Source organism: Nesoenas mayeri, assembly GCF_963082525.1.
Source record: "Nesoenas mayeri genome assembly, chromosome: 35".
In the NCBI taxonomy this organism is placed as follows: Eukaryota; Metazoa; Chordata; class Aves; order Columbiformes; family Columbidae; genus Nesoenas; species Nesoenas mayeri.
In genome coordinates, this window is record NC_137576.1 from 150,552 (window position 1) to 166,406 (window position 15,855).

The window sequence follows — 15,855 nt, forward strand, 5'->3', positions numbered from 1 at the left end:
GGGACCCCCTTGATTTACAGGTGGCCATAATATCTGTGAGTTGATTTGGTGCTTGATTTCTACATGGTGAGGAAATTTGGGGGGTTTTGGGGTTCAGCCCCATTTGGGGGGGTTTTGGAGACCCCCTGCTTTAGGGGGGGTTTGGGGGACCCCCCCACTTGATCTATAGGGGGAGTTTGGGGCTCCCCTTCATTTATGGGGGGCCCATAATGTCTGTGAGTTGGATTTGGTGCTTGATTTCTACATGGTGAGGAAATTTGGGGGGTTTTGGGGTTCAGTCCCACTTGGGGGGGTTTGGGGAATCCCCCCCGCTTTAGGGGGGTTTGGGGGACCCCCCCTTTGGTCTATCGGGGGGGTTGGGGACACCCCCTTGATTTATGGGGGGCCCATAATGTTTGTGAGTTGATTTGCTGTTTAATTTCTACAAGGTGAGTTAAACTGGGGGTTTGGGGGTTCAATCCCATTTGGGGGGGTTTGGGGAACCCCCCCATTTTACGGGGGGGAGGTTGGGGACCCCCCTTGATCTTGGGGGGTTTTGGGGACCCCCTTGATTTAGGGGGGTCTATAAAGTTTCTGAGTTGATTTGGTGCTTGATTTCTACACAGTGAGCAAATTTGGGGGGGTTGGGGGTTCAATCCATTTTGGAGACCCCCCTATTTTACAGGGGGGGAGTTTGGGGACCCCCCCCTGATCTGTGGGGGGGTTTGGGGACCCCCTTGATTTGGGGGGGGGCATAATGTTTGTGAGTTGATTTACTACAAGGTGAGTTGAACTGGGGAGTTTGGGTTCAATCCTTTTGGGAACCCCTCAATTTTTTGGGGGGGTGGGGGGTTTGGGGACCCCCTCATTTTATGGGGGGGGGTTTGGGGCCCCCCCCGTTGATCCGAGCCCCCCCAGGTGTACACGGTGGTGGACGAGATGTTCCTGGCCGGGGAGATCCGGGAGACCAGCCAGACCAAGGTGCTGAAGCAGCTGCTGATGCTCCAGTCGCTGGAGTGAACTGGGACCAGTTGAACCGGTTTGACCCCCCCCGTGCGTCCCCCCCGGCCCGGGGGGGTGACCCGAGGGTCTCGGTGTCATTTCTGTCCCCCCCCCCCACTGTGGTGTCAATAAAAGTGGTTGTGATATGTGTCCCCCCCCCCAGCGCCCATTGGGTTTGTCACCAAACTGGGGGGGTCGCTGTCCCCAACCTGTCACTGCAGGGGGGGCTGGGGACACCGGGGACTTGGGGGGGGACACTGGGACCCCCAGGATTATTGTCCCCTCACTGGGTGTTACACAGTTTATTGTCCCCTCGTGTGGTGTCACAGGTTTCTTGTCCCCTCACTGGGTGTCACACGGTTTATTGTCCCTCATTGGGTGTTACACAGTTTATCATCCCCTCATGGTGTGTGACACAGTTTATTGTCCCCTCATGGTGTGTGACACAGTTTATCGTCCCCTCATTGGGTGTCACAGGGTTTCTTGTCCCCTCACTGGGTGTCACAGGGTTTATCATCCCCTTCCAGTGTGTCACAGGGTTTATTGTCCCCTCACTGTGTATCACACAGTTTATTGTCCCCCTGTGGGGTGTCCCACACTATATCGTCCCCTCACAGTGTGTCCCACACTATATCGTCCCCTCACTGGGTGTCACAGGGTCTATCGTCCCTCGTGGTGTCACAGTTTATCATCCCCTCACTCGGTGTCACACGGTTTATTGTCCCCTCACAGCGTCTCACACACTATAACGTGCCCTCACTGGGTGTCACACAGTTTATTGTCCCCTCGTGGTGTCACACAGTTTATCGTCCCCCTATGGGGTGTCACACAGTTTATTGTCCCCTCGTGGTGTCACACAGTTTATCGTCCCCCTATGGGGTGTCACACAGTTTATTGTCCCCTCGTGGTGTCACACAGTTTATCGTCCCCTATGGGGTGTCACACAGTTTATCGTCCCCTCACTGGGTGTCACACAGTTTATCGTCCCCCTATGGGGTGTCACACATTTTATCATCCCCTCACTGGGTGTCACAGAGTTTATCTTCCCCTCACCGGGTGTCACATGGTTTATTGTCCCCCCACAGCGTGTCCCACCCTATCCCGCCCCCTCTGCCGCGGGCGCCCCCCCGCTCGTCCCGCAGGCTCCGCACGGCGGGGTTGGGGTACTCGGGGTTCTCCACGGCGCCGGCGCCGAACTTGAGCTCCAGGAAGCGCCGGGGGCTGTTGGGCGCCATGGCCGTGAAGCCGCCGAAGGGCAGCGGCTCGCGCGGCCGCAGGAAGCGCTCGGGGAACTCCACGTCCTGCGGGTGCCCCAGCCACGTGTCCTTGGTCATGGTGCCGCCGCGCGCGTAGAACGGCCACAGGTCCACGTGCAGCCGGTTGGCGCGGCTGAAGTGCACGCGGTAAAACTCCCCCTCGGGCGCCTTCTCCCAGTAGAAGCCCTCGGGGTCCTCCACGGGCGTCCCGGCCGCCGCGGCCGCCAGCCAGCGGCACTTGCCCACGTCCTCGCGGTAAATGCCCAGGTCCACGTCGTAGTCCCAGGGGATGATGTCCCCGAGGCGCACGGCCCCCAGCAGCGTCCCCCCCTCCAGCCAGTACCGCACGCCGGAACCTTCCAGCACCGCCACCACGTGCCGGGCGGTCTCGCGCAGCGCCCGCAGGCAGCACGGGGGGGTCCAGCGCCCCGCCACGAGGTACTGGGGGGTGCGAGCGTGGACGGTGCCGAAACAGCGCGGCGTGGCTTTGGTGCAGCCGTACCAGCGGTCGGCGCCGTCGGCCAGCGCCTCGCGCTTCACCCCCAGCTCGGCCATCAGGCGCCGGCGCCGCTTTTGGGCCAGATCCGCCGCTTTCCAGCCGTCGTGCGGGGACAACGGGGGGCGAAGCGCCAAGGGGAACGGCGCCGGGAGGACGCGGAGGCGCCAGCGGCGCGCGGCCGCCTGGATGAAGAGCGCGGCGGGCGCCGGCTGCGCCAGCGGCAGCGGCAGCGAGAACAGGTCGCGGGTGCGCAGGAGCAGGACGGACGGGCCCTCCAGGGCGCCGCAGCCGTCGCCGGGGGGCACGGGGGGGCCGTACCACACGGTCCAGCCGCGCGCGTCCACGCGCAGCTCGCGGCACCGCGGCGGCTCCGCACCCACCGGCGCCGCCACCACGCGGAGCTTGTTGTCGCCGTCGCCGCCGTCGTCACCATCCCCGGCCTCCAGGACGTCGCGCATGCGCTCGAGCAGCCCGGGGACGGCGCGGGCGCCGTCGGGGACCAGCGCCACGTGGCGGGTGCGCACGTGGAGCTCGGGGCGGCTCGGGGGCCCCTCGAGCGCCGGGCGCAGGCGCAGCAGCGACACCCCCGCGGGCAGCGGCAGCGGCGGGTACGGAGCCACCTCGGCCAGCAGCAGCACCGGCACGGGGAGGGCGGCGAAGGAGCGCGACGTCCCCAGCGTGTCGGCGGGTTCGGCGGATTCGGCGGCGAACAGGACGACGGTGACGCCGGGGGCGGCGCGGGGGCCGCGGCACCAGGACGGGGGGGGCGCCCCCCGCCGCCAGAACAACAGCAGGAGGAGCAGGTTGAGGGCGACCCCCCCCGCGATGGCGGCTTGGGACGGCCTGACGCGCATGGCCGGGGGTTAATGAGCGCCCCTGGGGGGGTTAATTAGTTAATTAGCGGCCCCCCCCCCCGTCATCCCCCCATGGGGGCGGGTCCTACCGGCGCGGCCACGCGTGTCACCGGCGGGGGGGTCTCGGCGCTGGCGCTGGGGGGGGAAACGAAGCGTTAATGAGGGGGGGTCGCGGTGTGACCCAAGGGGTTCATTAATGGGGAGGGGCGGTAACAAGCTCCCCAAGCTGAGCCACAGCCCTATGGGCCCCTATAGGGTCTATACCCCCCCGCCCCCTATAGCTGCTGTACCTCCTCCCCTATAGGCTCCATACCCCCCCACAGGCCTGTGTGTCCCCCCCCATCCCCTATAGCCCCTGGACTCCCTATGCACCCTCCCCTATAGGCCCCATACCCCCCTATAGGCCCCATACCCCCCCATAGGCCTGTGTGTCTCCCTCCCATCCCCTATAGGCACTGTACCCCCTCCTCTACACCCCCTACACCCCCTCCCCACCCCCCCGCCCCCTATATCCCCTATATCCCCTATGCCCCCTCCCCTATTCGCCCTGTACCCCCCACAGGTCCGTGTCCCTCTCTCCATCCCCTATAGCCACTGCACCCCCTCCCCTACACCCCCTATAGCCCCTATGCCCCCTCCCTTATAGCCCCTATAGGCCCCATACCCCCCCATAGGCCCGTGTGTCCCCCCCGTCCCCTATAGCCCCTGGACGCCCTCACCTGCACCCCCTACAGCCCCCCCCCACCCCCCTGTCCCCTATAGCCCCTCTCCCCCCTCCCCTATAGCCCCTATAGGCCCCCATAACCTCCACAGGCCTCGTACCCCGCCGTCCCGCCCGCGGGCGCGGTTGCCACGGCAACGCCCCCCCCGAGCCCCGCCCCCCCACTTCCGGCTCCGTTTGTGGCAGGAAGCGGCCCCGCGGCCGCCGCCATTGGCTCCCTTTGTGGCAGCCGCGATGGCGGCGGAGCGGGCGGCGGCCCCGGCGGCCCCCGGGACGAACCCCCCCGGGCCCGGGCCCGGCTCCGGCTCCCAGCCCGCGGGGCGCGGCGGCCTCAGCCTGCCCGGCATCCTGCACTTCATCCAGCACGAGTGGGCGCGGTTCGAGGCCGAGAAGGGGCGCTGGGAGGCGGAGCGGGCCGAGCTGCAGGTACCGGGGCTCCAGCCGCCGGCACCGCGGCCGCCGCCAGCGTGCGAGGAAAGGGCGGGGGGGGCGGCACCGGCGGGGGCGGCACCGGGGATGGGGACACGGGACCCCCGGGGATGGGGACACACGGGGTTGGGGACACGGGACCCCCAGACCGGGGCTGGGGACACACGGGGTTGGGGACACGGGCCCCCCGGGATTGGGGACACACGGGGATGGGGACACGGGACCTCCGGGATTGGGGACACACGGGGATGGGGACACGGGACCCCCGGGGCTGGGGACACACGGGGTTGGGGACACGGGACCCCCGGGATTGGGGACACACGGGGATGGGGACACATGGGACCCCCGGGATTGGGGACACACGGGGATGGGGACACATGGGACCCCCGGGATTGGGGACACACGGGGATGGGGACACATGGGACCCCCGGGATTGGGGACACACGGGGATGGGGACACATGGGACCCCCGGGATTGGGGACACACGGGGATGGGGACACACGGGGATGGGGACACGGGACCCCCGGACCCGGGATTGGGGACACACGGGGTTGGGGACACGGGACCCCCGGGATTGGGGACACACAGGGTTGGGGACACACGGGGCTGGGGACACACGGCACCCCCGGAATTGGGGACACACGGGGTTGGGGACACACGGGGTTGAGGACACGGGACCCCCGGACCGGGATTGGGGACACACGGGACCCCCGGGGTTGGGGACACATGGAGTTGGGGACCCAGGACTGGGGACACATGGGACCCCCGGGATTGGGGGGGACACGGGGTTGGGGACACACGGGACCCCCGGGATTGGGGACACACGGGACCCCCAGGGTTGGGGAGACACGGGGTTGGGGAACCCCCAGACCTGGGATTGGGGCCACCAATGTCCCTCCTGGGGCCACCAGTGTCCCGGGATTGTCACCAAGCTCTGGGGCCACCAGTGTCACTCTTGGGGCCACTAATGTTCCCCTGTCCTTTGTCCCCCTGTCCTTTGTCCCACTGTCCCATGTCCACCTGTCTCATGTCCCCCATGTCCCCCTGTCACCATGTCCCCCATGTTCCCATGTCCCCCTGTCCCTTGTCCCTCGTGTCCCCCTGTCCCTTGTCCCCCATGTCCCCCTGTCCTTTGTCCACCTGTCTCCCCGTCCCTTGTCCCCTATGTCCTCCTGTCCCTTGTCCCCCATGTCCCCCTGTCCCTTGTCCCCCATGTCCCCCTGTCCTTTGTCCACTTGTCCCCCTGTCCCATGTCCCCCTGTCCCTTGTCTCTCATGTCCCCCGTCCTTTGTCCACTTGTCCCCCATGTCCCCCTGTCCCTTGTCCCCCATGTCCCCCTGTCCCTTGTCCACTTGTCTCCCTGTCCCTTGTCCACTTGTCTCCCTGTCCCTTGTCCCCCACGTCCCCCTGTCCCTTGTCCACTTGTCTCCCTGTCCCTTGTCCACTTGTCTCCCTGTCCCTTGTCCCCCATGTCCCCCTGTCCCTTGTCTCCCTGTCCCTTGTCCCTCATGTCCCCCTGTCCCTTGTCCCACGTCCCTCATGTCCCCTTGTCCCCCATGTCCCCCTGTCCTTTGTCCACTTGTCCCCCATGTTTCCCTGTCCTTTGTCCACTTGTCCCCCTGTCCCTCATGTCCCCCTGTCCCTTGTCCCCCATGTCACCCTGTCCTTTATCCATTTGTCCCCCTGTCCCATGTCACCCTGTCCTTTGTCCACTTGTCCCCCTGTCCCATGTCCCCCTGTCCCTTGTCCCTCATGTCCCCCTGTCCTTTGTCCACTTGTCCCCCTGTCCCTTGTCCCCCATGTCCCCCTGTCCTTTGTGCCCCCATCCCCTTGGTCCCCACGTCCCCTCGTCACTTGTCCCCCTGTCCCTTGTCCCTCATGTCCCCCTGTCTCTTGTCCCCCTGTCCCCATGTCCCCCATGTCCCCCTGTCCCTTGTCCCCCTGTCCCCCGTCTGTCGCGCAGGCGCAGGTGGCTTTCCTGCAGGGCGAGCGCAAAGGCCAAGAAAACCTCAAAACCGACCTGGTGCGGCGCATCAAAATGCTGGAATTCGCCCTAAAACAGGAGAGGTGGGGGGGGACACCCCAACATTCCCCCCCCCAGCGCGGGGTCACCCCCTCCCTCCCCGTTCCCGTGTCATTGTCACCTCCCCGTGTCCCCCCCAGGTCCAAGTACCACAAGTTGAAATTCGGCGCCGACGGGGAGAAGAAAGCGGAGCCGGGTGAGTGTCAATGGGGGGGGCGGAATTTGGGGTGCCATGACCCCCCCGTAATGTCCCTCCCCTCATTGTGTCCCCCCCACAGTGACAAACGGCCCCGGGGAGGTGACAACGCTGGGGGGTGACCCGGTGGCTTGGAAAGAGGGACGGCAGCTGCTGCGACAGTGAGTGTGTCCTTTGGGGGGGGGGGGGGGCGTTTTTGGGGTGCCCCCACCCCTAAATTATGCCCCCCCCCCCATGAAAAGGTACCTGGAGGAGGTGGGGTACAGCGACACCATCTTGGACATGAGGTCCCGGCGCGTGCGGGCGCTGCTGGGCCGGGGGGGCCCCCCGAAAAACGCGCCCCCCCCGCCTCCACCGCCCCCCCCCGCGTCTCTATTGCTGCGGCGCATTGAGGAGCAGATTCAGAGGTGAGGAATTGGGGGGGGGGGGGTTCTGGGGGGCTGAGGGGTTTGGGGGGGTCGCTTTATTTTAAGTGTGTGTGTGTCCCCCCCAGGAACGCGGGGAGGGAGACGGAGGAGGGGGGGGGCGGCGGGGGGGCCTTTCCCCCCCCCGAGGACGAGGACAGCGACGAGGACGAGGACGCCGGGAGCCCCCCCGAGCTGCATAGGAAGGAGCGGCTCAAGGTGGGGGGGGCCCCCAAAAATGGGGGGGGGGGGGGAGGGCTGAAATTAAAAAGGGGGGGGTAACCAAAATGGGGGGGGGTGGGGTCCTTAAAATAGGGGAGGTCACCAAGATTGAGTTGGGGGGGGGGTGTCATTAAAATAGGGGGTCCCACAAAAAAGGGCAGTCCCTAAAATAAAAAGGAGGGGGGGGTACCAAAATGGGGGGTGCCTGAAATAAAAAGGGGGGGTTGCTAAAATGGAGAGGGGTCCCTGAAATAAAAAGGGGAGGTTACTAAAATGGGGGGGGTCGTTAAAATAGGGGAGGACACTGAAATAAAAATGGAGTGTCCCCAAAGTGGAGAGGGGGGTCCCGAAATAAATGGGGGGGGGTATCAAAATGGGGGGGGTCCTCAACATAAAAATGGGGTCCTAAAATAAATAAGGGGGGTTACTAAAATGGGAGGGGTCCCAAACTTCAGTGGGGTCTCCCAGACCTTGGGGGGGTCCCCAAGCCTCGGGGGGGTCCCCAAATCTGTCTGTGCCCCTCAGGTGCCCCCCAGCCCCCCCCTCGATGACGATGACGATGACGACGACTCCGAGGATGCATTGGGCGAGTTCCACTTCCTGGGCGCGGGGGACGCCGGGGGCCCCCCCAGACCCCCCGAGCTCGGTGAGGCGGGGGACAGGGTTGGGGGGATCCCCATGAACCCCTCGGTGTCACCTGACACCCCCCCATTGTCACTTGTCCCCCCCCAGAGCGGCTGCGGGGGGGGTTGGGGGACACAGGGGACGTGGACGGGATCCCCCCGAAAACCAGCAGCGCGGGGCCACCGAGGCCACATGAAGGTAACGGGGGGGCCCAATGTCACCGGGGGGGTCACCGTGTCACCGGGGGGGTCACCGTGTCACCTGGGGGGTCATCATGTCCCCCCATCCCCCAGGGCCACCCCCAGCCCCCCTGTTTCCAAAGGGTCATCGGTGACAGGGACATCACCCTGGTCCTGGGGGTCCCTGTGTCCCCCGGGGGGGTCACAGTGTCCCCCGGGGTGTCCCCCGGGGGGGTCCCTGTCCCCCAGGGCCCCCCCCAGCCCCCCGTTTCCCGCAGGGTCTCTGGGCATCTCCGACGTCTTCATCCTGGACAGCGTTGGGGACGGGGACGTCCCCCTTGGGGACCTGGCCGGCCTGACTGTCACCAACGACAACGAGCTCGGCTGTGACGTGAGTCACCCCCCGGGGTCCCCAAAGTGTCCCCAGCGTGTCCCCAAACCTGCCCTGAGCACCCGCTGTCCCCGGGGTGTCCCCAAACCTGCCCCAAGTGTCCCCTTGGTGTCCCCAAACCTGCCCTAAGTGTCACTTGGTGTCCCCAAACCTGCCCCAAGTGTCCCCTTAGTGTCCCCAAACCTGCCCTAAGTGTCACTTAGTGTCCCCAAACTTGCCCTCAGTGTCCCCAAACCTGCCCCGAGTGTCCCCTTGGTGTCCCCAAACCTGTCCTGAGTGTCCCTTCAGTGTCCCCGAACCCACCGCAAGTGTCCCCAAACCTGCCCTGAGTGTCCCCTCGATGTCCCCAAACCTCCCCTGGATGTCCCCTCAGTGTCTCCAGCCCTGTCCCCAAGTGTCCCCAACCGTCCCCCGGGTGTCCCCAGCCCTGTCCTCGCTCTGTCCCCGCAGGTCCCCGAGCCCGGTGACACCCCCAAGAAGAGCTGGAGCCCCAGGTTCACGCTGCGCAGTCACTACGACGCGGTGCGGGCGCTGGCCTTTGTCCCCAACGCGCCCGCGCTTGTCACCGCCTCCGAGGACGCCACCATCAAGCTCTGGAACCTCCACAAGCCCCTCGTCCCCAAAAAGTAGGTGACAACGGTGACAGACGCTGGGGGACACCCCCCTCGGGCGCTGTTGTCACCCCCTGTTTGTCACCAGGAGCGCGGCGCTGGACGTGGAGCCGGTTTACGCCTTCCGGGGACACAGGTTGGGGACATTTGGGGACACCATGGGGGACAGGGGACACTTGGGGTGGGTTTGGGGACATTTGGGGACACTAAGGGGACACTCGGGGCGGGTTTGGGGACACCAAGGGGACACTCCGGGCAGGTTTGGGGACACTCAGGCGGGTTTGGGGACACCAAGGGGACACTCCGGGCAGGTTTGGGGACACCAAGGGGACACTCAGGCGGGTTTGGCAACACCAAGGGGACAATCCGGGCAGGTTTGGGGACACTCGGGGCGGGTTTGGGGACACCAAGCGACACTCAGAGCAGATTTGGGGACACCAAGGGGACACTTGGGGCGGGTTTGGGGACACTCGGGGCAGATTTGGGGACACCAAGGGGACACTCCGGGCAGGTTTGGGGACACCAAGGGGACACTCAGGGTGGGTTTGGGGACACTCAGGGTGGGTTTGAGGACACCAAGTGACACTCAGGGCAGGTTTGGGGACACCAAGGGGACAATCTGGGCAGGTTTGAGGACACTTAGGGCAGACTTGGGGACACTCGGGGCAGGTTTGGGGACACCTGGGGACACCACGGGGTTCAGGCAGCCCCAGGGCCACCGGTGTCACCTCATTGTCCCCTGGTTGTCCCCAGGGGCGCGGTGCTGGCGGTGGCCGTGGCCGGGGACGGTGGCACCTGCGTGAGCGGGGGGGTGGACGGTGACATCCGGCGCTGGCGCCTGCCCGACCTTGACCTTGACCTTGACCCCTACGACGGTTACGGTGGGTGCGGCCCCTTCGGTGACAGCGGTGACGTCACCGCCCGCGTGTCCCCCCACCCCGTGTCACCCCCCTCGGGACGCCTGTCCCCACTGGGATGTCACCCCCTTGGCTGGGAGGACAACACGGTGTCACCACCCCTTGGTGACACTCCCCACTGTCACTTAGTGACACTCCCCACTGTCCCCAGACCCCTTGGTGACACTTCCCGCTGTCACTTAGTGACACTCCCCACTGTCCCCAGACCCCTTGGTGACACTTCCCGCTGTCACTTAGTGGCACTCCCCACTGTCCCCAGACCCCTTGGTGACACTTCCCGCTGTCACTTAGTGACACTCCCCACTGTCCCCAGACCCCTTGGTGACACTTCCCGCTGTCCCTTGGTGACACTTCCCACTGTCCCCAGACCCCTCGGTGACACTTCCCGCTGTCCCTTGGTGACACTTCCCACTGTCCCCAGACCCCTCGGTGACACTTCCCGCTGTCCCTTGGTGACACTTCCCACTGTCCCCAGACCCCTCGGTGACACTTCCCGCTGTCCCTTGGTGACACTTCCCACTGTCCCCAGACCCCTCGGTGACACTTCCATCTGTCCCTTGGTGACACTTCCCACTGTCCCCAGACCCCTTGGTGACACTTCCATCTGTCCCTCGGTGACACTTCCTGCTGTCCCACCTCCTTGGTGACACTTCCCACTGTCCCCAGACCCCTCGGTGACACTTCCCGCTGTCCCCAGACCCCTTGGTGACACTTCTCGCTGTCCCTCGGTGACACTTCCCGCTGTCCCTCGGTGACACATCCCCCTGTGTCCCCCCCCGGTGACACGTGCCGTTGTCCCCAGACCCCGGTGACCTCAGCGGGGTCCTGCGGGGTCACGGTGACGCCGTGTGGGCCGTGGCCTTGTCCCCCGCGGGTGACCGCCTGGCGTCCTGCTCGGCCGATGGCACCGTGCGCCTCTGGGACCCCCGCGGCGTCACCCCCCTCGTCACCTACGACGCGCAGAGCGGTGAGTCGGCCACCCCGTGTCCCCATCCTCCTGGTGTCCCCACCTCGGGATGTCCCTGTCACCCCGTGTCCCCATCCTCCTGGTGTCCCCACCTCGGGATGTCCCTGTCACCCCGTGTCCCCATCCTCCTGGTGTCCCCACCTCGGGATGTCCCTGTCACCCCGTGTCCCCATCCTCCTGGTGTCCCCACCTCGGGATGTCCCTGTCACCCCCATGTCCCCATCCTCCTGGTGTCCCCACCTCGGGATGTCCCTGTCACCCCGTGTCCCCATCCTCCTGGTGTCCCCACCTCGGGATGTCCCTGTCACCCCGTGTCCCCATCCTCCTGGTGTCCCCACCTCGGGATGTCCCTGTCACCCCCGTGTCCCCATCCTCCTGGTGTCCCCACCTCGGGATGTCCCTGTCACCCCCATGTCCCCATCCTCCTGGTGTCCCCACCTCAAGGGATGTCCCTGTCACCCCCTGTCACCCCATGTCCCCATCCTGCATCACAGAGTCCCCAAGGCCTTAGGGACACCCATGTCCCCATCCTCCTGGTGTCCCCACCTCAAGGGATGTCCCCTTGGCCTTGGGGACACCCCTGTCATCCCATGTCCCCATCCTGGATGACAGAGTCGCCAAGGCCTTGGGGACACCCCTGTCACCCCCATGTCCCCATCCTCCTGGTGTCCCCACCTAAGGGGACATCCCTGTCATCCTGTGTCCCCATCCTCCTGGTGTCCCCACCTCAGGGGACATCCTTGTCACCCCATGTCCCTATCCTGGATCACAGAGTCCCCGAGGCCTTGGGGACACCCCTGTCACCATGTGTCCCCATCCTCCTGGTGTCCCCACCTTGGGATGTCTCTGTCACCCCCTATGTCCCCATCCTGGATCACAGAGTCCCCAAGGCCTTGGGGACACCCCTGTCACCCCCATGTCCCCATCCTCCTGGATCACGGTGTCCTCACCTCAAGGGACGTCCCCTCGGCCTTGGGGACACCCCTGTCACCCCCCGTGTCCCGCAGAGCACGGTGTCCCCACCTCCGTCACCTTCTCGGCCACGCAGCCGTGTCACCTGGTGGTGGCGTTCCGCACGGGGGTGACAGCGCTCTACGACGTGACGGTGACGCGTCCCCTCCTGCTCCTGGACACCCGTGAGTGCCACGAGCATCCCCCGCCCTGTCCCCATTGTCACCGCCGCGGTCCCCAGAGCGTCCCCCGTGTCCCCGCGCAGGTGGCGGCGCCATCAACCAGGTGGTTTGTCACCCGAGCCAGCCCGTCGTTGTCACCGCCGGCGATGACCGCGCCATCCGCTTCCTGGACACCCGCGCAGGTTGGGGACACTCGGGGACAATGCGGGGGGGGGGGGGTGCGGGGGGGTCGGGGGTGTCACTGTGTCACCCGCGGTGTCACCGGCAGGTCACGTGGTGCACTCCATGGTGGCACATCTGGACGCTGTCACCTGCTTGGCCATCGACCCCAGCGGTGGCTTCCTCATGTCCGGCAGTGAGTGGCCCTGTCCCCAACCAACACTGTCCCCAAACAACACTGTCCCCAAACAACACTGTCCCCAACCTGTCCCCAACCTGTCCCTGTCCCCAACCCGTCCCTGTCCCCAACCAACACTGTCCCCAACCAACACTGTCTCCAAAAACACTGTCCCCAAAAACACTGTCCCCAAAAACACTGTCCCCAACCCATCTCTGTCCCATCCCCGACACCCTCAATGTTCCCAATGTCCCCATTGTCCTTGTTGCCCCCAACGTCCCCATTGTCCCAACATCCCCAACGTCCCCAATGTCCCTATTGCCCCCAACGTCCCCATTGCCCGCAATGTCCCCATTGCCCCCACTGCCCCCAACAGCCCCAATGTCTGTATTGCCCCCAACGTCCCCAACGCCCCCATTGCCCCCAGTGTCCCTGTTACCGCCATTGTTCCCATTGTCCCCAAAGTCCCCATTGGACCCAGTGTCCCCAACACCCCCATTGCTCCCTGTGTCCCCATTGCCCCTAACATCCCCAGTGTCCCCGTTGTCCCCAACGTCCCCGTTGTCCCCAGGCCACGACTGCTCGCTGCGGCTGTGGCACTGGGGCCACCGCGCGTGCGTGCAGGAGCTGCCGGCGCATCGGCGCCGCCACGACGAGGGCGTCCTGGGCGTCACCTTCCACCCGCAGCGCGCCCTGGGCGCCAGCGCCGGCGCCGACGGGCTGGCCAAGGTCTTCGTGTGACACGGGGACACCGGGGACACCGGGGACGCGTGGTGGCAGCGCCGGCGAGGCTTCGGTCACCTTGATCTGTCACCTTCCCTCGGTCACCTTGGGAGCGACACCCTCACCAAGGTCTTCATGGGATCCCTGCGGACACGTGGAGGTGGCTTTTGTCACCTTCCCTTGGTCACCTTCGTCTCAAGGTCTTCATGTGACATGAGGACACGGGGGACACATGGTGGCAGCACCAGCGTGGCTTTTGTCACCTTGATCTGTCACCTTCCCTTGGTCACCTTGGTCTCAAGGTCTTCGTGTGACACGGGGACACCGGGGACACCGGGGACGCGTGGTGGCAGCGCCGGCGAGGCTCCGGTCACCTTCCTTTGTCACCTTCCCTCGGTCACCTTGGGAGCGACACCCTCACCAAGGTCTTCATGGGATCCCTGGGGACATGTGGAGGTGGCTTTTGTCACCTTCCCTTGGTCCCCTTGGTCTCAAGGTCTTCGTGTGACATGGGGACACATGGAGGTGGCTTTTGTCACCTTCTGTTTGTCACCTCGGTGCCGACGGGCTGGCCAAGGTCTTCGTGTGACACGGGGACACCGGGGACGCGTGGTGGCAGCGCCAGCGTGGCTTTTGTCACCTTCCTTTGTCACCTTCCCTCGGTCACCTTGGGACCGACACCCTCACCAAGGTCTTCGTGTGACATGGGGACACCTTGGGACACTGGGTGGCAGTGCCAGCGTGGCTTTTGTCACCTTCCTTTGTCACCTTCCCTTGGTCACCTTGGGACCAACACCCCAGCCAAGGTCTTCGTGTGACATGGGGACACCAGGGGACACATGGAGGTGGCTTTTGTCACCTTCCTTTGGTCACCTTGGGACTGACACCCTCACCAAGGTCGTCATGAGATCCCTGGGGACACGTGGAGGTGGCTTTTGTCACCTTCCCTTTGTCACCCTGGGACTGACACCCTCACCAAGGTCTTCATGTGACATGGGGACGCGTGGTGGCAGTGCCAGCGTGGCTTTTGTCACCTTCCTTTGTCACCTTCCCTTGGTCACCTTGGAAGCGACACCCTCACCAAGGTCTTCGTGTGACATGAGGACACCAGGGGACACGTGGAGGTGGCTTTTGTCACCTTCCCTTTGTCACCCTGGGACTGACACCCCGGCCAAGGTCTTCGTGTGACACGGGGACACTTGGGGACACATGGTGGCAATGCCACGGTGGCCTTTGTCACCTTGATCTGTCACCTTCCCTTGGTCTCAAGGTCTTTGTGTGACACCGGGGGACATGTGGAGGTGGCTTTTGTCACCTTTTTGTCACCTCCCCAGCCCCATCATGTGACATCGGGTGGGGGGGACACATGGGGACACCTGGACCCCCCAACTGCCCCGGCGGGGGGGGGACATGGGGACACTTCTGGCCCTTCTTGTCCCCAGGGGGGGTCACTGTCCCCTTATCACTGTGTGATAGTCGGGACCCCCCCCCCAAACTGCCCCTTTTTGACGCTTTTTCTGCTTTTTACGGGATATTTATTGGGGGGGGTCGTGGTTCAATAAAACCCTTTGCCAGAGATTGTGATTGGGGGGGGGGGGGGGGGTCGTGGGGTCATATGGGGACAATGGGGGGGCCATGGGGACAATGGGGGGACCATGGAGGGGTCACGACGACACTGGGGGGGTCACAGAACCCCGGAGGGGGCGGGGGGGGGAAATGACCTGAACCACGTGACAGTGCAAGGGGTGGGGTTATGAGGCCCCGCCCCATTCCTGGTGGCCCCGCCCACCCCCCGTGTGTGTGTGTCCCCCCCCCCGGTGCCCTTGGTGGTGACACCGGAGAGAGGATGATGAGGGTCCTGCGGGTAAGGGGGGGGCTAAGTGGGGGGGGGGGGGATGTGGGGGGGAAATGGGGGCGTCTGGGAAGGGTCTTTTAGAGGGGGGGGAGAAATGGCGGGTCAGGGGGGGGCCCTAAATGTGGGGAGGTCGTATGGGAGGGTTATGGGCTGGAATGGGGGGTTGTGGTTATGGGGGGGTCCTATGGGGGGTCCGTTCCCAGGCCGCCCCCCCCGCGCTGCTCCGCTCGCTGGGCCCCCCCGTGTCCCCCCCCCGGCGCCTCCTCAACCGCGTCCCCGAACACCAGAAGCTGTTCCAGGTGAGGGGGGGCCCGGACGCCTGGGTCCCTTTGGGGTTGGGGGTTGAAGGGGGGGCCGGACGCCTGGGTCCCTTTTGGGTGGGGGGTGGAAGGGGGGGCCCAGATGCCTGGGTCCCTTTGGGGTGGGGGGTGGAAGGGGGGGCCCGGACGCCTGGGTCCATTTGGGGGGGGGGTGAAAGGGAGGGGCCGGACGCCTGGGTCCCTTTGGGGTGAGGGGGTGGCCGGACGCCTGGG

General features: G+C 65.2%; 2 protein-coding genes across 2 annotated transcripts; one reads left to right on the forward strand and one right to left on the reverse strand.

The window, feature by feature from the left end:
• Positions 1 to 1,858: 1,858 nt before the first annotated feature.
• Positions 1,859 to 4,444, reverse strand: FKRP (fukutin related protein). The gene is made up of 2 exons (XM_080361644.1): positions 4,413 to 4,444; positions 1,859 to 3,725 (listed from the first exon to the last, which is right to left on the reverse strand). Exon 2 carries the CDS (start codon positions 3,588 to 3,590, stop codon positions 2,031 to 2,033), a length of 1,560 nt encoding a protein of 519 aa, XP_080217770.1. The 5' UTR covers positions 3,591 to 3,725; positions 4,413 to 4,444; the 3' UTR covers positions 1,859 to 2,030.
• A 101-nt stretch (positions 4,445 to 4,545) lies between these two features.
• Positions 4,546 to 14,989, forward strand: STRN4 (striatin 4; the record flags this gene model as incomplete). The annotated part of the gene is made up of 17 exons (XM_080361624.1): positions 4,546 to 4,737; positions 6,704 to 6,807; positions 6,904 to 6,959; positions 7,042 to 7,120; positions 7,202 to 7,366; positions 7,453 to 7,582; positions 8,111 to 8,231; positions 8,318 to 8,407; positions 8,667 to 8,779; positions 9,230 to 9,405; positions 9,479 to 9,526; positions 10,144 to 10,271; positions 11,110 to 11,274; positions 12,282 to 12,410; positions 12,491 to 12,589; positions 12,676 to 12,762; positions 13,316 to 14,989. 17 exons carry the CDS (start codon positions 4,546 to 4,548, stop codon positions 13,483 to 13,485), a joined length of 2,052 nt encoding a protein of 683 aa, XP_080217750.1. The 3' UTR covers positions 13,486 to 14,989.
• Between the last annotated feature and the right edge of the window lie 866 nt (positions 14,990 to 15,855).